The 26477-nt window shown below is 39.1% G+C and overlaps 1 protein-coding gene across 1 annotated transcript; it reads right to left on the reverse strand.

Annotated features, from left to right (window-relative positions):
- Window positions 1-7742: 7742 nt before the first annotated feature.
- Window positions 7743-24555, reverse strand: LOC133660204 (double-strand-break repair protein rad21 homolog A-like). The gene is made up of 14 exons (XM_062063485.1): window positions 24399-24555; window positions 22642-22831; window positions 22423-22552; window positions 22237-22336; window positions 21019-21125; window positions 20100-20297; window positions 19861-19986; window positions 13563-13688; window positions 13228-13451; window positions 12624-12777; window positions 12410-12555; window positions 12001-12189; window positions 9979-10062; window positions 7743-8629 (listed from the first exon to the last, which is right to left on the reverse strand). The coding sequence occupies exons 2-14, from the start codon at window positions 22783-22785 to the stop codon at window positions 8438-8440; spliced, it is 1920 nt and encodes a 639-aa protein (XP_061919469.1). The 5' UTR covers window positions 22786-22831; window positions 24399-24555; the 3' UTR covers window positions 7743-8437.
- Window positions 24556-26477: the final 1922 nt, after the last annotated feature.

A 26477-nucleotide genomic window follows, 5' to 3' on the forward strand; every position in this document is an offset into this window, starting at 1 on the left:
TGTCCACTCCAACCTTTCTTGCAACTCTGGAAAAAGAACAACCCATAGACCACGTCATGACAAGACCATCCCGAGGGGAGACGGGTCAGCAGCGCAGAGATGTCCCCAACCGATGCACAGGCGAGCGGTCCACCCCGGGTCCCGACTCTGGACAGCCAGCACTTCATCCATGGCTACCGGACCTGTGCCCCCCCTCCACAAGGGAGAGGGGGGCAGAGGAGAAAAGAAAAGAAACGGCAGATCAACTGGTCTAAAAAGAGGGTCTATTTAAAGGCTAGAGTATACAAATGAGTTTTAAGCTGGGACTTAAATACTTCTACAGGTGTGCTCAGGTTGCCAATCAGGGACAGGTGAGGGAGTGGTGAAACAAGACAGGAAATGAACAGAAAAAAAATCATTGGACAGGAAACAAATGCAGAAAATAAGGAAACACAAGAAGATGTCAGACGTGACACAACAGGTGGTGACACCAATGACATTATAACAGGGATAAAGTTAACATTTCCGCAGCTTTAACATAAAAAACATCTGCAACTTACGGCAAGATGTTTTCTCCAGTTGGAAGTGGAGTTCTTGTAGGCTGAAAAGTGAACATTTGCACTGACACAGATGACAGCGTATGATATAAATGTTCTCTTTGCTCATTTGTAACATAAATGTTCAAGAGTCATGCTGCCTCTTCTGACCTCATGTCACTTTTTACAGCTTGCAGTTCAAGTGTGGTCATGTGACTGCAGGGCTCAGTTTGATTGGTGCAATGGAGTCAAAGGGGTCATGTGACAATGCCTGCTTAAGTCTCTCTAACAAGCTGATAAATAAATCTGTTTTTGTAACCAGTAATACAAAAAAAGTCATTAATAAATATGATTATGATATGAATAAATGTAGCAATTGGAACAAAACTCAATGTAATAAAAGTAAAAGTAGTGTTTCTTCACAAAAATACTTCAGTAAAAGTAAAAAGTATGTTGCAATAAAATGACTCTGACAAATACAATGTATCCACATAGTTAATGAAGTACTACCCACCTCTGTATGATTATATCCATATTTACTCACAATAACAAACCCACACATCATTTCATCATATGCAATCTGTATATTACACATTTATGATCTATTATGTTTCCTCCTTGTTGTAGCCATAAAAAAAAAAACATTCAACATTGTGTAATATTCTCAGTGCTCTTTTTGGTCATGTGCATAATGTTTGTAACACATAGGCAGATCCTTGCATTGACATTTTAACTTTGTTAGGAAACATAGAACACCGGGGTCCAAACTTGTGATTTACACAACTGAGGCGTTCCTCAAGGCGCCCCATTAAGTCATTCTCTTTTTTTTCCAGTTACACATTTGTTTGATAAAGTGATGTACGTAACTAAGGTGTTGCTTTAGATTGTTTACTTCAGATGCAATCACTAGTCATTAGTTCAACTTCTTTAATGATACTGGTGTTTCTCAAAGTTAAATTTTAGGTCCTCTCTTTTCATCATTTGGACTATTCAACTGGTGTCCTCCATATTTAATTAAAAAAACTTGTAAAGTGGGTGGTTTGTTACCTCTCCACTCCTGGGGGTGTGGCACTTGAGTGTGATTGGCGGTGGGTTGGTGTGTTTGGTGGGCTGGGCCGATGTTCCATGAATCGATTGGCCGGGCAATGGATTGGGTTGGGGTCAGTGGGTTTGGCGGTCTCGGTAGTCGCCATGTGTGTGTGTTGTTGCAGGCGTTTGTTTTGCAGATGTGCAGTGGTGGTGGGGGCCGCTGTGGATCTACCGGTGGTTGGCATTGCTGTGTTGAATTGGAGTGACCAGGGGTTCTTGGTTGGTGGCCGGCTGGCCAGCTTAGGTGCTGGCATGTGGGCGGGATGCGTTGGCGTCTTACCCTGTTGCGAGGCGTCGTTCCCTGGACTGGACTTGTGTGAATGCATTGCGGTCTTGGCAGCTGGGATGCGGTGTTCAAGTTAAACGTTGGGGTTGTGCAGTTTTTGCGCGGGGTTGTCGATGTTGACTCCACATAGTCGAGTTTGGGTAGTCAGGCGCGGGCCACATTCGGCAGGGGGTGGACTCACGTGGAATGGCGTGGGCGGGGGGGTGGAGCAGCTGCATGCCAGTCCCATGCCGGGGCCTCACGGTTAATCTGGGGGTGAGGCGTGCTCTGTCAGAGTTTTGCGCCTGGGTGAGCACTTCTTTTAGTTGGTGAAGCAAATAAAGAATCTCCTTTTCATTACAATTGTTTCAATGTTTTTATTGATCGGTAGCTGCCTCCATGTTGTATCCCGCTGAGACTGGCGCATGTGCGATACGAAGGGTCCGCTCCGCCGGCACACACCCCCACTCGAGAGATCTGGTTTTCACTCGCAAAATCCAGGTGTGGTAGTCCGACTTTTCAAAATCCAAACACGATCAAATGAAGGTGTTTCCAAGGGTTGTAGGTAGGGATGATGTTTGATAAGGAATTATCGAGTTCGAGCCTATTATCGAATCCTCTTATCGAACCGATTCCTTATCGATTCTCTTATCAAGTCCAGATAGGTTGTTGTATATGGAAAAAAACACAATATTTGGTTTAACAAAAGCTCACTTTTATTATATAATAAAAAAATAAAATAAAATAAAATAAATAAATATTGACTGTTGTTACCCAAAGTATATTAAGTGGGATTTTTCAGAGAAACAAATATATACAGTAACACATGGACATCAAGTAGTGGACATAGAGAGAGAGAGAGAGAGAGAGAGAGAGAGAGAGAGAGAGAGAGAGATCAGAAGGCATAAGAAAAAGAAAAAGTATCTGCATTTGATTGTTTACATTTGATTATTAGCAATCCGGGGAGGGTGTTAGTTTAGGGTTGTAGCTGCCTGGAGGTGAACTTTTATTGCGGTTTTGAAGGAGGATAGAGATGCCCTTTCTTTTATACCTGTTGGGAGCGCATTCCACATTGATGTGGCATAGAAAGAGAACGAGTTAAGACCTTTCTTAGTTCGGAATCTGGGTTTAACGTGGTTAGTGGAGCACCCCCTGGTGTTGTGGTTATGGCGGTCATTTACGTTAAGGAAGTAGTTTGACATGTACTTCGGTATCAGGGAGGTGTAGCGGATTTTATAGACTAGGCTCAGTGCAAGTTGTTTAACTCTGTCCTCCACCTTGAGTCAGCCCACTTTAGAGAAGTGGGTAGGAGTGAGGTGGGATCTGGGGTGGAGGTCTAGAAGTAACCTGACTAGCTTGTTCTGAGATGTTTGGAGTTTAGATTTGAGGGTTTTGGAGGTGCTAGGGTACCAGGAGGTCAAAGGCCTTCTGAAGGTCCAGCATGACCAAGCTGCAGTATTTGCCCGCGTCCACCTCATGTTTGATGTGGTCGGTCAGATAGAGAAGGCATGTGTCAGTGGAGTGGTTAGTTCTGAAGCCGGATTGGAATTTGTACATGAGTTTATTAGTGGCAAGGTAACTATCGACCTGTTCATAAACTATTTTCTCCATTACTTTCGAAATGGAGCTGAGAATAGAAACAGGTCGGTAGTTGCCAGGTTCCAATTTGCTTCCTTTTTTAAAGAGGGGAGTTACTCTTGCTATCTTAAAATCTTTTGGTACTTGGCCTTGTGTAATTGATAGGTTTATTATGTGCGTGATGATCGGGGCAATGATGGAGGCAGAGTCCCTGAGGAATCTGGAGGTCATTGTGGTTAAGATCAGTGCGAGTTATGTATTTAATATCCTGGTGAATATACATACAAACGCCCCCACCGTGTTTATTCCTATCCTTTCTGATAACCGAAAAGTTTTGTATTTCTATCTCTGAGTCAGAAATACTTTGATCAAATTTGGTTTCAGAGAAACACAAGATTTTTACCTTCGTGTTGAGGAACATTCCTCTGATTTGCTTGTTTGCATGTTCTCCCCGTGACTGCGTGGGTTCCCTCCGCCCAAATGCAGCTGAGATAGGCTCCAGCACCCGCCGCGACCCCGAAAGGGATAAGCTGTAAAAATGGATGGATGGATGGATGGATGAGGACTGGTGTCGCCCTCGGAGCCTGCCCATGAATTGATTTACGTGGACCCCGACTTAAACAAGTTGAAAAACTTATTGAGGTGTTACCATTTAGAGGTCAATTGTACGGAATATGTACTGTACTGTGCAATCTACTAATAAAAGTTTCAATCAATCAATCAATTTCCCCGCAGGGGTCAGCGCCCCGGGCTGCCGTGGCCCGGGCTTTGTGTCTGGGGGCCGCTGGGTCCCGCCGCCCACTCCTTTCGGACGCCATGCTCGGTGAGGGCTTGCTGGGTTTAGGTTCTAGTCTGCCGTGGCACCTTGGTGTGCCGAGTGGAATGCTGCTGTGTTGCGAGGCGCCCAGCTGCTGGGGTACTGACCTTGTGTGTCGGAGTGTCTGAAGACCGCCCCGCCCTACAAGCAACCGGGCCCTCACGAGCCCAACCCCTAGCACCGCCCAGCACCGGGAACCACCAGCCCCACCCCTACAGAGATTACAATGATGGAGATGGGACATCCAGCAACTGCTCCAGCGGAGCCTCCAACTGAAGAAAGAAGAAAAAACACAACTTGTAATAGACTTAGGTTTTTGTAGCAGGTTCTTAGAAACACTGCAGTGTGAGACTAGTTCGGGGAAGTAAACGGATGATATCGGCCTTGTTGAGCAAAGTTACGAGTGTGTCGAGCCCACTACAGCTCGTCAAAAAGGTCACCTCAAGACTTGTCTCCACACTCCATAGTTGTGATGGACTATGCGGGGTGAAGCCCACCTCTGCCCCTAAATCAGCCAAGAGAGGCTCGGAGGCACACGCAGGATAAGCAATATAGAAATTGGAAAGACGGATGGCATCCTGTGGCTCGTCAGCCCTCTGATGGGCGCACGAGGCAGCTGACGGATGACATGTGTGCCCGCCTGATGGAGCTCTCAGCGCCACAGAAGCCATTTGCAGAGGCACGGCAGTCCATCACGGTGGACGCTTTATGGAGGTTCTCGAGGCAGGTCAGGCCAGGACGCCATCGACCACCTCAAGGAATGAATATATAGATCATTAGCGTGTTTGTTTGGGGTTTTTTTTTAACTCTTGTGTCAATTTCCAGTCACACCTGCATCATTTCTGTCCCAGGGGCTCATTTGAATACACAATAGGATTTGTGTTGTCATATTCAACACTTTTACACAGGAAACCGTTGAAGCTGACAGTCATATACAAATGATACCTTCAACCTAACACAGAACTCTCTTGTTTATATTTTGAATATTGTCATCACAATCTAATTTCGCTACAGCACAGGTGTCAAACTCAAGGCCATGGGGTCCCAATCTGGCCCGCCACATTATTTTATGTGGCCCGCAAAAGCCTGGAAATAATATGCGTTAATTAAATGCTCAATTATTACCATGAATTGATTAACGTGGACCCTGACTTAAACAAGTTGAAAATCTTATTGTGGTGTTACCATTTAGTGGTCAATTGTACGAAATATGTACTGTACTGTGCAATCTACTAATAAAAGTTTCAATCAATCAATCTTTTCTTACTAAATATATTTGTTTTTCCCCTTTTGACATTAAAAACCATGTGCTGCATGCAATTGCATATCTGTTAAAATTCGATATTATCAAAATCAAAATATATTATCATGTATTCCAAAAATATTTTTTTATTGAAACAAAGATACTGTACTTAAATACATGCTTGACTTATGATTTCAAAACAAATGATCAATCAAATTGTAGACTGTAAAATTTACAGTTAAATTCCATTGACTTGAGTTTTTTTTACAGTAAAATCAACTTTGGTACTGTTTTTTTTCCATATACAGTAAGACACTAAAACATTAAAAAAAACAAGATTTTACAGTAAAAACAAGCAAAACAGGCAGCTCTGTTGCTTGAATTTTACAGCTAAAAACAGTGCTATTGTTTTTCCATTTCATTCCATTTATTAAATTTTTTTAAATATTTTTTTATATGCTGTATTTAAAAAAAAAAAAAAAATATATATATATATATATATATATATATATATATATATATATATATATATATATATATATATATATATATATATATATATATATATATATATATATATTTTGCAGCTTATGTAAACAAATATAAATATTTTGCAGCTTATGTAAAAAAAAAAAACATTGTTAATGTATTATATATATATATGCATGTATATTCATATATACTTCATTGTTAAAAGTGGCCCTCTGAAGGCAACCATAACTGCGATGTGGCCCTCAATGAAAACGAGTTTGATTCCCCTGCTCTACAGGCATCACAGGACATATTATCATATCACTTTTGTGTTGGTCTACAAAAGACTCTCAGGCACTCTTAGGGATCGAGGCAGATGGTAAATTATCTGATGGATGATGTACAATTATATCATAGCTGGCCAACATAATGCACCAAGTACCAAATTCAACAACATTCCCCATGCAGCTGTTATACTTTAACAAGCTCTTTACTGTTGAAAAAAATCTGCTGTCAATATTTTTTTATTCATACGCTGCAATTTTCATGAGCATTTTGCAGCCACACAACAGACACTTTTCAATATATTCTGGAACCTAATAACAAACTTGAGTATGCAATTTTGTGAGCAATTGCATGTGAATGCTGCAAGCCGACCTGAAAGGCAAAAGTTTGCATGCTAACATTTAGCATTCTATGCTTAAACTTAACATGGGTCAATTACAAAAATATTTGACTATGGAGCGTACGACTGTAAAATAATCTAACAGTTAGCATGTGTCATGTAGCAAGTTATAGGATTCTGAGGTGTACAGCTGAAAAATTAGCTAAAAAAAAAGTTGGCAAAGTTGGTAGAGTGGCCGTGCCAGCAATCGGAGGGTTGCTGGTTACTGGAGTTCAATCCCCACCTTCTACCATCCTAGTCACGTCCGTTGTGTCCTTGGGCAAGACACTTCACCCTTGCTCCTGATGGGTGCTGGTTAGCGCCTTGCATGGCAGCTCCCGCCATGAATGGGTGACTGTGGAAATACTGTCAAAGTGCTTTAAGTACCTTGAAGTTAAAAAAGCGCTATACAAATATAGCCCATTTATTTATTTAACATTAACAAGGAGCATTTTGTCTTTGAGAATGTTAAAATGACATTAAAAAACAGTTAGCATGTGTCAGGTACTAAGCTGTATGACTCTGAGGTGCAAGGATGTAAAATTGAGTTAGCATGCTTAAATGAACATGCTAACAGTTAACATGTGTCATGTACCAAGGTGATGGCTGCAAAACTGGCGAAAAAAAGTTTGCATGTTAACAAGTCGACTAATATGAATGAGGAGCATTTCTACCTTAGAAGCGTTAAAATTACCTACAGTCAACGAGGGTTAAAAAAGGTTGGCATGTTAACATAATATACAGTACTAACAGTTAACATGTCAAGTAATATGACTCAGGGGTACAGCTGCAAAATTAGCTAAAAAAGTTGACATAACATTTAGCAAGGAGCATTTTGATTTTAGAAGCAGTTGAGAAATAAAGTAGTAACACATTTAAATAGAGACGGTTAAGGTAAAGCGGGAATACCACACATTTTCCTGACAAAAAAAATGATAGGCCGATAAGCCTGACGAAATAAATGCTTTGATGATGGAATAGTTTAAAATGTGGGAGTACTAATCAAAAGAGAAGATGAGAATTCTGTGAAAAATAGTGAAGCCTAAAACATACAGAATGTTTCCAGAAAACCTGATCCATAAATAATATATGGGCAACCATGTACTTAAAACACTTTATTTCCAACCTTTACAGATGTATCACTAGAGATTACCCAAAGACTAAAAAGGTGGGACACTGTACGTATCTGTAACAAGTACATTACCTAGTTACATTATGCAAAAAGGTGAACAAGCGTAAATGCAAAAATACAAATAAAAAAACATGAAATTATTGAATTATACAACTGAATCATGAGATCTGACAGCAAGGAAGATTCAACATTTTCCACTGATTTAACTTGTGTTGTGTTTCTGGAAAAAGACAAGTGCAACTAGGGTCAGGTGGAGAGGTCACACTTCAGAGTAATAAAACAGTACCTTTCCATAACATGTACACGTAGATACAGGACTTTTTTGTCTAAAAGCTGTAATATTTCCAGGCAGAGGGTTACTTTAAGTTTTAGGTTTGAGCAATGGAAAATTTTACCAAAAAACAAAAAACAAATTGGTGACTGAGAAATGCTTCTATATAAATATAACTGTTAAACATTCTCCCTCTTTTAATTTGAAGCAAATGAATACTGCATGATTCCACCTGATATACAGTAAAAACAGTTTAAAAGTTTCAAAAACCTTTCCCTACCAATCCAAACCTCTCTCTGGGGAAAAAAAAAGTCTGACGGAAAAAATTACAAACAGTTGAGGATTTTGGGAAAAAGAAAAGAAAAAAAGCAGTGTTTGTTTTCTTCCAATGTCTAAATAAGGTCGAATCGCGGTCCAGCGGTGGCGATGATGTCGCTGTAAGGCTCTTTCTGGGTGACCTCGATAGCTTGTTGCTTCTTGAGGACCAGGAAACTGTAGAACTTGGCAGCTGCCTGCTTCCTGTTGTTGTTCCGGCACAAGTCAAGGAGGCTGACCGAGTCTGCTCCGGTCTTGGCCATGACGCGCTGCAGGGACACCAACATGTTAGTCTTTACCTAATCTATCTTTCACTTGCATAGTGCAGGGCAGGGATGTTCAACTCCATTGTTTTGGGGCCACAGGGTTACAGGAGGACACGGTTTGTCTGTTTTTAAGCACTTTCTGTAAAAAGGATAGCCAAAGATCATCTCTGACAACACTCTAGTGCTGAAGAATCTGCTGCAAAAGTGCGAGTCTCTCACAACAAAACTCACTGGCTACCAGTTGAATAGCCCAGATGATGAAAAAGAGAGGACCTAAACCAGATCCTTGGGGAACACTACTAGTAGAACTTCAGAAGTTCAACAAATGACTACTGGCTGCATCTGAATTAAACAAGCTACAGCAACACCTTAGTTACCGTACTTTTCGGATTATAAGTCGCTCCGGCCGAAAATGCATAATAAAGACGGAAAAAAACATATACAAGTCGCACTGGAGTATAAGTCACATTTTTTGGGGAAACGTATCTGATAAAATCCAACACCAAGAATAGACATTTGAAAGGCAATTTAAAATAAATAAAGAATAGTGAACAACAGGCTGAATAAGTGTACGTTATATGAGGCATAAATAACCAACTGAGAACGTGCCTGGTATGTTAACGTAACATATTATGGTAAGAGTCATTCAAATAACTATAACATATAGAACATGCTATACGTTTACCAAACAATCTGTCACTCCTAATCGCTAAATCCGATGAAATCTTCTTTCTCGGTGTTGCTTCTAAACAACTCTGCCAACTCCAAAGGTAGACAATGCGCTGCTTCTTCTTCTAGTCTACTTTCTTACGTGAATGAGATAAATAATATTTGATATTTTACGGTAATGTGTTAATAATTTCACACATAAATCGCTCCAGAGTATAAATCGCACCCCCGGCCAAACTATGAAAAAAAATGCGATTTATAATCTGAAAAATATGGTAAATAAATCACATTAAGGGGGAACAATTTTTACTGACAAAAAGAAAAAGACTTCAAGGGGCACCTTGAGGAATTGCTCCGTTACGTAAATCACAAGTTTGGACCCCAGTGTTTTAGGTTTGCTAGCAAGGTTAAACTGTCAATGCAAGGATCTGTCAATGTGGTCCAAGTTCTTCTGTACAACAGGAGCACTCTGGCTTTTTTAAGGAATTTCTTGCAAAAATATTTGTCTCCCAAGTGTCATTCCTAGGCCGCATTTAGCCCCCGGACCACCAGTGGAAAAGTACAGTTGCAGGGTGATGTGCAACAGTCTACCATCAGAATCTGTTTTAACAAGAACTGTATTTGCACAATGAAATTTAGTATAACTACACAGAGAAATATCTCATTAAGACATGCTTTTGTACCTGGAGACCGTGCAGCATTTGCTGGGTTCTCTTGTTCCATCTCTTCTCCTCTTGGTCCTGGTCTCCACCTTGGCCTTCTTCATCCTTTCGAAGACAAGATAAAATGTACAGATTATTTTGCATGCTGTTGTTACATGCGTGGTAATTTTGCACTTGATAAGAAAATCACTGTCTTGAGATATTTTATGGTAAGTTTACAATTATATGGTGTGTTTTTTCAGTATCAAAATCAGTAATGCCATTTGAAGCTGTGAAGGGTAGTAGTAAGACAAAGGTTATGTGGTAGAAGACACTAATTGTAGCTTGGTAGGCAGCTTTTGTTTACACAGGTAACATATTTAAGTCAGTTTGGAAGTAAAAAAAAACATCCTAAGTAGGTCTGTGCATATCTATAGGCCACCGGTCAGCATTGGATGATTTTCTTGAGGGGGGGGGGAAAAAAAGTGATCACCATTGCCGTTCAAGGATTTTAATGCCAATCACAAACGCAAATCCCCTCTGGCTAATATTGTTTTTATTTTTAGTCTTCCGGCTGACAAGCTCGTAGCTTATTATGTGTCTCCATACACAGTGTGGAGCCTCTGCCCTAAGTTAAAAAATAATCACCTCCATTACAGCAAATAAACTGAATGGTGGTTAAGTTATTAAGTATCATTATCAAGTGTTAGGACACAGCTAAACATGTTACACATCAAGAGCAAGCAGGAGCATGTATACTAATAGCTAAGATAGCTGCTAAGCTTGCTAGAAACAATATAAGTAGTAAGTGCTTAGTAAAGTTTAAGAAGTGTAGATGTAACTGAGTTACAGCAGTAAGTAAGCAGTACCATCCATTTTCTACCGCGTGTCCCTCTCGGGGACGTGGGGGTGCTGGAGCCTATCCCAGCTGCACTCGTGTTGACAGTAAATTATTACCGGTAAATAGATTAATAAAAGCTAGAGAGAAGATAACATACCAACGGTTAGTGTGTCAGCATTGTTAGTCAGTACACGACATGTATGAGGGTGGATTGATCCATAAATTAGTGGTGTCGACAACAAGAGTAATATCAGTATATGATTGATAGTACAAGATGGTTTATTTGCATCTTGCATGATTAGATCTATATATTTATTTTCTCAAAATCATTTCTCTATTATTGTTTGTGTTAATGTTTACAAATTCAGAGAATGATTCCTTGGACACGGGAGGACTTTGAGGGCAAAAATAATTTCAATGAGTTAGTAGTTTTTAAATTTAGTTTTTTGTATTAACTTTGCTTTGCTCAAACAAATGAAATAGATTATTATGAAAGAATACTAAACTATTTTGAATATTGCGTTGATATTGTTTAACAGTCAACAGCACTCACCATAAATACGTTGAAACAATGACATGTGATTGGTATTGGTATCGGCCGATCTCACTTATTGATGACGAGTATCACAATTAGAAACTGGTAATGGAAACACCCATATTTATTTTAACGCTCCCGGGAGGTGGTTTTTCAGACATTTTAATATTGAAGTGTATCGCAAAAAATGATGGAAACACTTTTTGCATTTACAGGGCACCACAAAACGAACCGGCGGGGCGCTGATGCAAGACAACTAGGGCAGACGGGTTGTTTTGGCGCAGGGCCATCCACGGCAATAGAGGCCGACCAGCAGGTTTGGAGAGACCCACATGCCTGGACAATGTTGATGGGGCCCTTGAATCCACAACTCGTCTGAATTCCTTGTTCACAATTCTCTCCCAAAAATCCCTTTATTCGTGGCCGCTGCCATACGTAAGGACTTTGCAATTTGTAAAAAACTGCAATGGAAACAGCTATTGTTTATAAAGCAAGGGTCACCTCTGTCTATTCAAAATCAAACTAAAGCTAAAGCGGCATCTTGGTATTAGCTTGAAACTTGCCATGTGATTCATTTGATGAATAATGAAATGGACTGTGTGTGCTTCTAGCTTAATCTACACTCTGGTCATTTAAGTTGAAAAAGGTAGAAACCGACAAGACCAAAAACAACATGTTACACCCTTACCTCCTCTTCGTCGCTGTCATCCTTCTTGTCCTTGCTCTTCTCTCCAATCAGGTCAAGTTCAGGAACAAGCTGGGTGAGGTTGATGCTCGTCTCTTCTGGGGGCAGGTCTACCTGAGGCATATCTAGCCTCTGAGACAAGGCTGAGCGGTCAGCCACCTGTTGCGGCTGCTGCTGCTCCAATGCAGCCATCTGGCAGAAAAATGGCCAATTAAACGACACTTTGCTTTGAAGAAACTTCTAATAATCTTACTCTCTTACACTTGAAAGAACACAACATCCTGTATCAGTGTTTTGTTGTCTATGTTACAATGCTGCATCATTTTACAACAAAACATGACGAATGAGATATTTGCACACCAACGAGGGGACTCTTCTGAGAGGGGAATAAAAAACTTTTTGAACAACTCACAGGCAGAGTGCTCTCCTTGTCAGGGGTCTTGCGTTTGACACCGCGTGGAGTGGAGGGAGGAGGCATAACCGTCTCATCCAGTGTTGTCCTGCTGCCCTCCATTGCAGAGGCCGCCAGCATGCTGGGCTCCTCCATGATAGTCTGATCTGTATGAGCAATATGCAAAATTATTAGCTTTTCATTCTGTCTGCACACGTCAATAACCTCCTCTTACCAATGACATCTCTGTGCTGACCCATGACCTCCTCTCTCGGCACCTCTGGATTCTCCAGCTCTTTGAGGAACTCATCCAGACTGTCTGCTTCGCCTCCCTTCCTCCTCTTCCTCAGCTCATCTGGCACCAGCGGTGTCAGGCAGCGTGTGAACATCTAGCATTCCAATAGTGACATTCAGAGTGAAGACAAGAAAACCAAATTACAATAATTTTAAAAAACAAAAACATAACCCTATATAACAGACAGACGCAAGACAAAAAGATAAAATAGCTTTGATAAATTATGCGCCAACATGCTTCTCATTCAGTATTTTCGAGAAGCACAAGCAGGCAAGAAAAGGAATACAAATACAAAAACACATCGCGTCCTCGTGTTTAAATCTCAAAACCAGAACAGAATACTAATAAAAGATAGGATTAAAAAAAAAAAAAAACTTCCAACAACAGTAATTTTCCTACTTGAAAAATTATACGTGAAAGATTTATCGTGTTTGGCAGATGATAGTTTATTTGCTCTTACATAAATGAAATGTGCCACTCATTAGTTGCTCCCTTACCCTTGCTCTGCCCCTCTGTAACATTTACATAAAGCAGTGTCACAAACCTTGAGCAGCCTGGCGTTCCAGAGAGGTTGTGCAGGAAGAGAGAAGAGCTTCTCTACTCCTCCGGTCTCCTTCCACATCATCAACTTCTTAGTGGGAGGGGCAAGGTCAAGGGTCGTGACAATGTCAGAGTAGTCGGACAACTGGGCCCTGATGGTTTTGCTGTCCAACTCCTTCACGCTGTCAACAATCAGCTTTCTCTTTCGCTTCGCCTTAGTCTCTTTCACTGGGAACCAAATGAAAGATCATCATTAAGATCTACATCACATGTCATTAAATTCAGAGGGAAATGTTTAAAGGCTGGAAGTGGCCAAAAAGAAAACATATTTATTCTTACCAGTGATATCGATTGGCTCCAGTGCAAACGCTTCCTCTTCATTGTGGACCAGTGTGGTTTGCTCTGTCTGGTCAGCCATTGCTGGCAGTGGCTCAGCTGGGCCAGAGTCTGGGCTGTCAGGCCCCGCTACACGCACACAAATTGTAAATATTTTCATTATAAAAGGCATGCGATTTGAAGCTCCTGGTTTTTCAGCAATTGAACATGCAAACATTTGCACAAAAAAGCACAATTTAAAGAGGTTTGTGTTTAAAGAATTGAAAAATTATCAACAGAGTTTACATAAATAATTAACCCATTCATCCAAATGAATCAATATGTCCGTTTCAGTCACTGTGTTAGTCACTACAGTAATTACAACTTGTGTTCACATCCACATGGGTTAACTTTCTCTATACAGTATTTACAACCTTGCTAGTGTTCACTTCACAGCCAGTTATTTACATTATTTACACATTACTTTGTTCATTCACACATTACTTCGGCATTTTTGCTTTGACGGCTGGTACATGAGCCTTACTGGCAAATTTTCTTTTTGCTTCTGCTTTAATGGATTATGCCTTGGATTTCATAGCCAATTTCTGTCTCTTAGACTCCCTCTCCACTTCTAACTGCTACAAATTAAAAAATCATAAAGAGTATAGACAATGTTCATTCTATTAGCTAACTTCCTTTATCTGAATAGTAATTTGTGATTTATAGCATGAAATAAATATATTGCTGTCATTGTTTATTTTTCAAAATGATTCAACTATTCAATGTCAAAATATAAACCGCATAAATAATGAACAAAATGTCAGCTACTGTCTTGTTCTACAACACCAACGAAAATTAAATTTAGCATTCAGACAGGCTATACTGTAGCAAAAGTCATCACATGTCTGCCACAATCATGTGTGTTCTTGAATGTGTATTCCACGTCTTCCATGTCGAGAGCCGTTTTAATTTGGGCTTACATGGTAAACAACTAAAATTAATGTTTTGGGCATTGTTTTATCCAGACGCATACATTTGTCCAAATGTGGCCAAGTAGACGCATTGTGGGTTTCCTGAACGACGTCTACATCGCTAAAAGAAAATTCTAAAGAAGAGAATCCCTCTGCCATCTTCCATTAGTTTTTTTAAATATATAAATCGCCCGCTTGAACATTCCCTCTTCTCTTCTCTGACTCTATTGCCGTCATTTGGGATGTGCGTGTCTGTTGTGATTTCCCTTCCTGGTTCGATGACCCGCCCAATCTTGCCTCTGATTGGCCTGTTCCTAATGTTTTGCCCTAATCTTAACCAATCGCGACTCATCATAGTAAACCAACCAACCAATCATGGATATTCTTATACGTAAACCAACCAATCATCATTGATTTTTCCCATATATGTTGTTCCTTGCCCGTGGAGTTGCATGACTCCATTTATCTCTTTCTCTTCTTTTGTACCATGTAGCTTAGCTAACCGCTACATGGGTCTAAAAATAGCTACGCCACGGAAATCGCTATTTGCTTAAAAAGTAGCAAAGCTACTGCCAAGCTACTGGGAAATGTAGTTAAGCAACGTAACTTTGATTTTTAAGTTAATCATTTTTTATGGAATACCATAGTTTTTAACCACTGCAGCTGTAAGCCGGAATGGATGATCAAAAACCGTACTCATTACGGGAAAACCGTAGTTGTTGACAAGTATGGCAAAGACACGGATCAATATTTTAACACACATTGTAGGTCGGAAGAAAACAAGAAAAAAGGAAAATATTTTACAGAGATAAAAAAAGACGGATTTCCGACTGTAGACGGAAAAATCACATGTCTAATTATATCTTTCAGGTTTTTGTTTTGTTTCAAAAATCAGAATTGGGGTAGAGAAGATAAATGGTACAAATTTGGACGACAATAGAGCTTTGAATACTATAGTTATATTATGATAATGCATGTAGACACATTCGAGCTGTGACCCACAAATCTGACAGTGACAAGTAAACGAACGCTGCAACCTGAATGCAAAGTAGCGCCCTTACCAGCAGCTAATTTCCCTCCAGAGTGCAGCAAAGCCACCTCTAAATTAGCTAACCTCACCTACATGGCAGCAAATAAAGTAATAGTCTTTCAAGTGGGAGGATATGCGAATAGCAAGCTAAACCTAGGGCTGCAGGATTATGGCAAATACAATAATCACGATTATTTTGATCAACATTGAAATCATGATTATTGATCACGATTAGGGAAGTAACGGTATGACAATTTCTTATCACGGTTATTGTGACCAAAATGATCACGGTTATTTATCATTATCACCGCAGTAGTTTCAAATGTGCTCAAAATTTTCAAAAAACTACTTATACTGAAATCTTTTAACCAGGTTTTATTTAAAAAACACCAACAACACATTAAAAATGTATTTATGCACCGGAAGTAGACATTTTAATTTGCATATGAAAGCGACCCAAGCATTATAAACAAAGTAATATGGCATAAACAAAATAAGATGAATAAATGTAAGAAATTTGCAAGATGGCACCTTACTTTTAGTGTGGGACAAATGAGTCTGTCTCCAATATTGTCCACACCTGTCGTCATCTAATAACAGCAATGCACACTTAATCGCACACCGAGACTCCACGGATGTAGAAGGGAGTGAAATTAAGTGAAACAAAGCAATCGCTCCGTTTACTCGGAGGAAACATTTCCAGAGCAAAGTCCGCGTAGTTGGTGCCATTTTTCCCTCAAGCCTCATGGCGCTAGTTCTGCGGCGCTTCGATTTTCCAAGAAGTAAGCAGTGTTGCTTAAAATGCATTATTAAATTAAATGTTTTTGGTAATTAAAAGTTTAAGTAGTATTACGAACCGTCTGGAATTTTACCGCGGTTTATTATTATACCGTTTACTGTTACATCCTTAATACCGATCATTTACTATGTTATGTAGACCATATTTTTATTGCACTCTCTCTTGTAAAATAAACATTGTAAACGTTCACTTCATAATTAAACTTAAAAAATCAGTTGTAAAATAAAATTTACAAAATAAAAAAGGGCTATCTAAAAACAAATATGCCATTGCAGAGTGCAATCATAAAGTCCAAACTAAGGCTGCAGCTAACGATTATTTTTCTATCGATTAATCTATAGATTATTTTTTTTCGATTAATCTGTTAATCTATAGATTATTTTTTCGATTAATCTATAGATTATTTTTCCTTTTACCGATTATTTTTTTATTCAAAATGAAGATGAAAAAATAAATGTAGGCCCGTTTTTTCAAAAGGCATGGCTTTTATTTACAAAAAAATAGAAGTATGGCCACTCAGTCAACATTGACAACAACATGACTAAATATTCTGTAACAATGTAAACATTTAAAACTTTTAACATTTAACAAAATAAAAAGTAGCTTATATGCTTTTTAATGTGCAAATATAAAAGTCAACATCCAGTGCAAATCTTAATATTCTGCAATAGTATAAGCATTTCAAAAGTAAAAGTATTGCTTATTTTGCTTTAAAATGTGCAAAAATAAAGATAAACATCCAATACAAAAAAGTGCAAAACGAAATATTCTGTAACAACAGTGTAAACATTTCAACAAAAGTGAAAGTATTGCTTATTTGCTAAAATGTGCAAAAATAAAGATAAACATCCAATACAAAAAAGTGCCAATCTAAATATTCTGGAGCACTGTAAACATTAAGTATTGCTTTTAAAATGTGCAAAATAAACATCCAGTCCAACACAGTACACAATAACCAATTCTACTCATTCCAGTGAGTGACTAACAGTTGTAATGAAGAAAGGTTAGCATGTCTACATGCTCTGCTTCTTTTCTTGTTTACAATATTCCCAGCAGCTGAAAATAGGCGCTCAGAAGGGGTCGATGTGGCTGGAACTGAGAGGTAATTAGCCTTCACCTCAAGCCAGGACTGCGAGTGAGCTGAGCTGCAGTTTAAGTTTCTAGAAGGTCAACGGGTCATAGTGATGTTACTAGTAGTTGACTGGGAGGTGTTTATTATCATTTGGGGAGAGTCCGCTGCCTGATGCTCACCTGCTAAACACCTATCTGCTAGGGATGTGCGTATCGATCCTGTGGTATCGATATATCGATACTCACACGCTACTCATTTGGCATCACTTTTCTGAAAAAAGCATCGATATAAACCAAAAAACGGCATGTGGGGAGTGCAAGCATCACTTTCAGATGTTTTTGATGACTTACTTAACTTACTATGTGCTGGGACACCCCTGTACCTGGCAGAGTATAGAGCTGGCCCAGTCACGTGACAGGAGACAGCGAATGAGCGTCGTCAACGTGCAACACACACACAGCCAGCCGACAGCGATGCAGCCGGGCATATCCAGTGTTGTCCAATTGTTGACTTAAAACAGGCATTGTTTTTTTTTTTTTTTAGTAATGTTTACTGAATATTTTTGTTTAAATGATTATCCTAAATTAAAATAATTTCCACACAGGGGAATTTACTGTTAGTTGAAAATTGCTTGAGTATTTAAAACAAGATAAGAAAGAGATACAATTTGGAGATTCCTCATCTTTGCATTATTATATGATTGAATGTGATTTTGGTTTTAATCTGTAACATGATTTCTTACATTTCGAAAGCATTAGCCTATTTCATATTTCATTAATTGCTAATTATATCACAAACTTTAAAAAATAACTGCAGCTTCTTGCAATTCGGATTTGACTGTTAATTGGAAAGCCCTAATATTTAATTATTATTATATATAATATATAGTTATTATTATATATAAAATTTAATTTATTTTTCATATTTATGTTATTTATTTTAATTTTACTTTTATTATATATTGACCATAATAAATGTGGTATAAATGGTCTGTATTTGTCTTGTGATTTGTCTTAAATAATAACAATAGTAATAATATTTTTGACTGACAAAAAATTGCCAATAAGAAATTATTGGTATCGGTATCGATGAAAATGCAAGAAAAAGTATCGGTATCGTATCGAATCCTAAAAGTGTGGTATCGCCCATCCCTACTATCTGCTCCACGCTGAAGCGGTGACTATGTGCGCTCTGAATACACACTGCTGATTGGCTGATAATGCTTCGTGTGTACCAATCAGATGGTTGTGTGGGTGGGACAATGCTGCGTGTGTACCAATCAGATGGTTGTGTGGGTGGGACAATGCTGCGTGCTGAGACAGAGGCAGAGGAGCGAAGCAGCTTGTTAAGACTTTAGCAGCTAAAGTTAGTTTTAGCTTAGAAACTCGTTCGGTACACCCCCGTACCGAACCGAAAGCCCCGTACCGAAACGGTTCAATACAAAACACGTACCGTTACACACCTAGCAGATACAAATGACACATTCATGTTTTTTTGTAATGATGACAACGTATGCTCGCGCGGACGATTGACTAGTTGATGGTTTTCTTTTCAAATGTTCGTTCATAGCCGTTGTGCTGCTATGATAGGCCATTTCCGCTCGACACAGTGTGCATACAACAACATTATTAGGCCGTTTATTGAAATACTCCCACACTTTTGGCATGCTTTTCCCCCCTCGCTCGCATCGTCTGCTTTGCGCTTCGCCATGACGGTAGTGTGACGTAAATATGCGACGCGTCGACGCACAAAAACGGCGTCGACGTATTTACGTAACCGATGACGTCGACTATGTCGACGCGTCGTTTCAGCCTTAGTCCAAACAATTGAAAAAATACAATTATGCACAAAAGGCACATACTCCAAGGAGTGCTGTACGCTTAGCTTTTACACTAGTAGCACCGGTGCTACAAAATGAAAAAAATTAGTAGCACAGAATTTTTTTTGGAGCAATGTTAAGTGTCTTAATTATTACAATTTCATTATTAACACTAAAACAAGGTACACATGTGCCCTCATTCATATCAACACAATGCCATCATAAGGCCTACTGTAACGCTCCATTAAACACAGAACATCCCTAAACTGTGCCCTACACTCGTTAACACGGGTGTAGGGCAGGGCCATATAGATCAAAACTCATATCCCAATATAGTTTGGCCCATAAACTAACCCATCAATGGAAATATTTGACATAAGTTAATATCTCCACCATGCCTTTTTTTTCAATTTTCAGGAAGGATGGAGATCCGAAATACACAAAAAGAAGTACGACAAGTAGGTTATGTTTAATAGGGTCCCAACTTAAGAGGTGTTTTGAGATAAGAAAAAAGAAAAAGCCTTAAAAATAATATAACAAAAGTCAAATATAATCCCCAATCTTTTTTTAAAATAACAATTTATTTCCCCCCACCTCAAGTAATCCCCGCACAAACTACAGCTTTACTTACGTGACTGGAGGTTGTCGAAGTCGTCCTCATCATCACCGTGATCAGGAGGCATCATGACGCTATCAGTGATGGCCGGAGGGTCGTCAAAGATACCACCTCCATCTTCAGAGCTGAGTAGCTTATCCACTGAGGAATCACAAGTTCATTTCAAATCATCACTTAACAATAAACGCAGCATAGGTAAGTTCCCAGGAAAGATTTTGAATGTGCACAATTAATTGACACGCTGTAGAGCTCACCAAGCATCCCTCCATCACTGTTGCCCATGGAGGCGTCCCCAAAGTCGTCATACTCCATGTGGTTGGATTTATCAGGCAGATTCGCTGGACCGGGCTCAGCCTCTAGCAAAAGGTTAGAAGCTGCGGCGCCGTGCATTATATCCTCCTCAAACGTGCTGGCATCACGCATCATCTCCCTATCGTCCATGCCAAAGTCAGCTGAGAAGGGCAGATTATTGTTAATATAAAGACAACATGAAAAAAGGGTTTTCTATTTTTGACAGAACAAAAAAAAACCTTCAGCAAAACCGATAGGTTAAAGTAGCACGCCATGCTAGAATCTATCACTGCAGTGTCACTTTGATCTCACAACTCATAGAATAGGATACTTTTATTTATTCCACAAAACAGTATTAAAAGTAGCGCAAAAGTCACAAAACTTCTCTCCCAGTCCCAAAGAGGTTTAAACCAAAAGGTAAAACACATGAAAACAAAAGGGAAACGTTAAAGAATACAAAGGAGGACATATAAGAGCAGAGAGCTGCCGCAACCATCTTCCACTTCATTGCCGTCATTATTACATACAACAACAAAAGTAAAACGTGAAAGGCCAAAGCACAAATGCTCAATGTGAACTTAGGCCAGCGAGGGAAGTAGAGCGAATTGTCCAAGTCAAGTACAGTTCTATTGTGAGCAAAAAATCCAGTTTATTTTTGTGTATTAAAGGGGTCGAAAAATTAGTTTGCAATTTTTCCCAGTTATGTAATTTTTTTGCAAAACACTGCAAAATGGTAAGTCTTTGTGAAAGGTGCCTCAGCACCAGAAACATTAGTCTAAAATAAATCCTGGTGCTGCTGCTTGATGTGTCATCTAAAATGTAGCAAGTTTATTTATTTATAATTAAAAAAACTGGGGCATCAGTCGAGAAGTAGTGTCTTACCAAAGTCATTGTCTTGCAAGAGACTGAGATTTCCCACATCCTCTCTCATGGTGATCTCCTCTACTCTGCTCTGGTTCAGGGTAAATTGCTGGGCCACATCAATATCACTGTGGAAAGGACACCAAAGAAAACAGTCGATGTAGTAGCATATCAACAATCAATTAATTTCCTGTGCTGTTGAACACTACACACTTTGACTATTTATACATAAATATACATGAATATTTAAAAATAACGCTCATTTTCAAAAAGGCAGGTATTTAACCTTAAATCAATCAATGTTTATATATATACCCAGGCACCCTGCGCAGAGAATTCTGGGAGATGTAGTTTATTTTCAGACCCAGCCAACACTAAAGCGCCAGAAAAAACTACACACCAAAATTTTTTTTGATACTGCCAGGCGTCACAGTATTGTGAAGTATTTGAAACTGAAATACCAGGGTATCTACAAAACTGTTACACTCCTAGTGGCGATAAATCTTAACGACATACATCGCTACTCACGGACTGACTGGCGCCAGCTCGCTAACTTAAATGCTAACATGAAAGCAAGAGGCATTAACGTCTTTTAACATAAAGAAATTACTTACCCAATCTAAACTTATATAAAAACACACTACTTGATGGACGCCACTGTAATTTGCTCTCTCGTAGTTCTTGCGTTTTTCTTTGTTTCTTGCATTGTACAAAGAGAGCACAGTCTACCAAGTCAAATTCCTTGTGTGTTAAAAATACTTGGCCAATAACTCTGTTTCTGATTAATGTCTGAGTAACTAAGCTATTCAAGTGTGCACATCGAACAGAGTATGACACCTCAACACCTACTAAAATAATAAATCCATACATTTTCTACCGCTTGTCCCTCTCGGGGTGAAATAATAAATAGATTTTATTTGTTTCACACTTTTCATTTAAATACATTTTAATGTGCGACAGCATAAAACTATATTCAAAATACAAGTTTAGCCATTAAAACAGACAAACTACTAAGACTATCAGTGAAGCATAAGGAACAGAAACCAGTTAAAATAGTAGGTTTTCTAAAAGTGTGTCTATGTATTCAAGTTATTTAAAAAATAAAATAACGATAATTTTTTCAAGTACTTTTTGAGCACATTCAACAACACAGCGATAATAATGATAACCGTGATCATTTTGGTCACGATGAACGTGATATGAAATGTTCATATCGTTACACCCCTAATGCTGACTTACTCTAGATCAGGAAGCGGCTGGTCAAAGTCATGGAACTCCTCGGGTAAGGTAATGGCATTGTAGGCTGCCTCTCGGTTTTCCTCTGGCAAATCTACCACTCCTGCACAGAAATACAACCAAAAATGTGTTAAAATAACTGTACCCAGAACATCGCACCAAGGGAAAACTCAGGAGATGCCACCTTACCTGGTCTGAAAGCCATTTTGATTTTAATAAAGGCTTCATTACAATCAGCCAGAAGGTATTTGGCCTTCCTGTGGTAGATTCTCACCACCCCAAGAAGCAGATGACCCGATGTACGCAGCGCCATCTTTACCTACAAGCAAAACACAAACAAGTTTTATACTTGACAAACACAAAAAAAAAGAGCCTGTTGGATATCAGACAGCGAACTTATGTTCGTACCTTGGGCGAGATGATGCTCTCCACACTGCTCTCCAAGTTACATTCGAAAACATGAGCCTTGGTCAGCTTCTTGTCCCAGTGGGCCGCCAGCCAGATTTTGGCTAGCGGCCCACGTTTGCTGAGGACAAAGTGGGCGTAGAACATTGCCCCGGAACCACAGCCTCACACTCTCACAATGGCGTAGGTTCACCTGGGGAGCCAAATGTACTGGAATTTTTAAACAGTAAAAAAGGGATTTGTACTTAAAAATGACTAGAACGTTGAAGTCTAACACAATCCGATAAAAACTAGGCACTGGCAAACATATGACTTAATCGAACGATAAATGAAAATTAACTCAATGACTTCACAGGCATAGATAAATTGCCAACCAGGGTACAAAGAGGTTTGCTCTGTGCATCGCTCTGAGCTCATTCATATAATAGCAAAATTAAATGAACGGAGTGAATCCTCTTTCATCCATCCACAATATTTGTCAAAGTGGACAGACACACATGCACAGACCTTCCCTGGTCAGAAGCACCAGTCACAATAATTGAGAAGGAAAAAGATGATTGCAAAGCCAAATGTCCCGTTGCGGGAATATTTCTGCTTCAAACTAAATGAAAAACATGACCCCACTAACACAGACAAACCAGCCAGTATGCCAATTTGTGATGGCAACAAAAAAAGGGTAAAAACTGCACTCTTAGTGATTTGATATTCATTTAATAGAAATGTTGCTATTATTACATATTACAATTACATTAGTGCTTAATTTAGTCGCAAAATAAAACTGACAATAAAACCGTTTATGGGCAATAATTTAAAGCAGAGTATATCGTCCAGCAAAACTTGTAATTACTACAACTTCGGCAAACCCCACTTTTTTTTAATCTTTACACCAGTTTTCTAACCCTGTAGTGGTGTACACTTCCACAATCAAACAGGGAACAATTAAACAACAGAACAGTTGTACATCCAAAAGGGTCCAAATTAATTTTAGCAGTTCAACAATTGAATTGATACAGATGGTAAAATTGAACTACCGAGTTAGAAATCAAGTCCAATTTTTTTTAAAGTGCAGCATTACCTCGCTCAACATAATGATGACATCAGCGTATCTATTATAGAAATACACTATTAACACCAACGTTTTGTAAATTATTTCAACCCATAGCGATTAAAAACACAAACACAGTCAATTTAATCCGCGATGTTGATGTTAAATGGACTCAAGTGGCATTGTAAGCTAAACGTAGACGCAGTATCATCATTGTTTTGACAGACTTTGTTCGAACTAGTCGGAATGAATTACCGAGTGTGCACATGCCTTTTTAGATCAAATATTACAACGCATTAAAAGTGACAGAGAGGTTATGTAACAGCGAAACGATTAAAAGAACTATAGACGCAAACATACAGAACGGCGCCAGTAAAGTGAGCGCCATCAACTAGGATGAACTAAGTTAGCCGCCTGGTAGCATTAGCATTAGCCACCCAATCATTTTATCTTAATTTTGCCTTGTTTGAACAGCCTTCTCACTTATCGAAGACTCAATTTAGGTCGCTAAACGACTAGCCAAACTCACGCTTACGTTTGCTATCCAAACATGTTCACACTTTTCCCTCTCGTATCCCAACCAAGTGGTTAGCTGGCGGCTAAGCACTTCATGTACTACGAAAGGCCTGCACAAATACTACGACCACACATACTAACTTCCTCTCAAAAATGCAGCAAACAAGGCGCAAACTGCAGCGACTGCAAATGTACTTACCGGCGGTACACCACTTGTGAGTAAAACACACAAATTATGTTATTTCTCCCAGCGAATTCCCCCCTGTTGTACTCATTAAAGCAGTAAAGATGGCGCCAGTCGCCTTCCTCCCGCTCTCCGCTGCGCTTTTAAAATGGACAGGATGTTTACAGTCAAAAATGGCGGAGGAGGAGTTTCCTGAGCGAGGCCAGAACTGCAGTGAACACCCACGCCCAGTAGGGAGCTCTGTGGCACAATTACCCCCAAAGACCAGAAAAAAGCACGAAGAAAAATAATTTTAAACTTGGCAAACGCGGCTGAGCTAGGCTCCAGCGCCCCCCGCGACCCCAAAAGGGACAAGCGGTAGAAAATGGATGGATTGGAACGCGGCCTAAACCTCCTAGAGCAGTGGTTCTTAACCTTGTTGGAGGTACCGAACCCCACCAGTTTCATATGCGCATTCACCGAACCCTTCTTTAGTGAAAAAAAAAAAGTTTTATTTTTCAAATTCAAGACAAGGTTATATGTTTTTGGTAACACTTTAGTATGGGGAACATATTCTAAGTAACAACGACTTAATTCAGAGTTATTTTGTTAGGGTTAGAGGGTCAGGGTTAGAGGGTTAGGGTTATAATAAGGCCATGCCGAATAAGGCATTAATAAGTACTTAATATTTACTAGTTAAGAGCCAATATGTTACTAATTTGCATGTTAATAAGCAACTAATTAATGGTGGATATGTTCCCCATACTAAAGTGTTACCATGTTTTTTTTACTGGTGCACAAAATGAACCGTGCATGGACATCACCTTGTTCAAAGAACAAAACCAACACAGTGCATAAACTCACAACAAATGACACACTTGCAAATCAGTCAGCTGTTGCCATATCCGTAATACGCCGATAGGGAGAAGTTTGTCTTTACACGATGAGTCGGGTGTGTTTTGACCTCCGCCGAACCCCTGAGGCCGACACCGAACCCCTAGAGTTCGATTGAACCCAGGTTAAGAACCACTGTCCTACAGGTGCAGGACATATAATAAAAACAATCGGTATAATAATAATACCCACTATTTAAAAAATAAATGTCAAAACCAATAAAATAAAAAGGCAATATCAAGTACATTTATTGAAATGTAAACATTAAGAAAGACTAAGAGGCTTCAGTATGTGGAATTAATCTATGGGATGGATTAAGTAAAGAAGTTAAACAATGTACTGATATGATCCAGTTGACGAGGTCGTTCAAATTAAAAGGGCTTACAAAGTACAAAGAAGAATAATTATGATAAATACCTTCAATCTTATTGAAAATAAGATATTATTCATCTCAGTATGTTTATCATGACTGACTTAATTATCTATTACAAGAACTGATGTATTAATCATTCACTGATGTCATTGTGCTACAAAAAGAAGTCAGTAAATAAACGCATGTATTTGTAAACGCCCTGAAGTGGGAAAGGGGGAGGATTAAATAAGCTTTGCTTCTTCCTACTCCTTTTCGGACACGATGTAAAGTGAAATGATATGAAATTGTGTGATGTATTATGCTGTAAGTGTGTTCATGTTCGAAATAAACTAAAGAAAGGCTCACATTGAGCATTTTTTACAGTTTGCATGTCCCAGCATTTACAGCGCTTAGCTTTTTCCATATTTTTTAATGTTACAGCCTTTTTCCTAAATGGAATGAATACATTTTATCCTCAACATTGTATGTTTCCATGGTCACAATGTGAAAAGTAATTTTTTAATCAGCGCTTAATTTTTTCCACATTTTGCTTCGTTACAGCCTTATTCCAAAATGGAATACATTATCTTTTGTTCTCAACATTCTACAGACAATACCCCATAATGACAATGTGAAAAGTGTTTTTTTTGTTTTGCAAATTTATTAAGAAATAAAAAATAAATACCAAAATCACATGTACATAAGTATTTACAGCTTTTGCTCAATACTTTGTTGATGCACTTTTGGCAGCAATTACAGCCTCAAATCTTTTAAATATAATGCCATAAGCTTGGCACACCTATCTTTGGGCCGTTTCGCCCATTCCTCTTTGCAGAACCTCTCGAGCTCCATCAGGTTAGATGGGAAGT

The sequence above is a fragment of the Entelurus aequoreus genome, linkage group LG11 (assembly GCF_033978785.1).
Source record: "Entelurus aequoreus isolate RoL-2023_Sb linkage group LG11, RoL_Eaeq_v1.1, whole genome shotgun sequence".
In the NCBI taxonomy this organism is placed as follows: domain Eukaryota; kingdom Metazoa; phylum Chordata; class Actinopteri; order Syngnathiformes; family Syngnathidae; genus Entelurus; species Entelurus aequoreus.

Coding starts and splice junctions, on each gene's coding strand:
- LOC133660204 (XM_062063485.1), bottom strand. CDS start 22,785: ATGTTCTACGCCCACTTTGTCCTCAGCAAACGTGGGCCGCTAGCCAAA. Junction 20,298..21,018: donor CTTGCAAGACAATGACTTTG/GTAAGACACTAC, acceptor TGCCCTTCTCAG/CTGACTTTGGCATGGACGAT. Junction 12,556..12,623: donor TCAGCACAGAGATGTCATTG/GTAAGAGGAGGT, acceptor TTGCTCATACAG/ATCAGACTATCATGGAGGAG.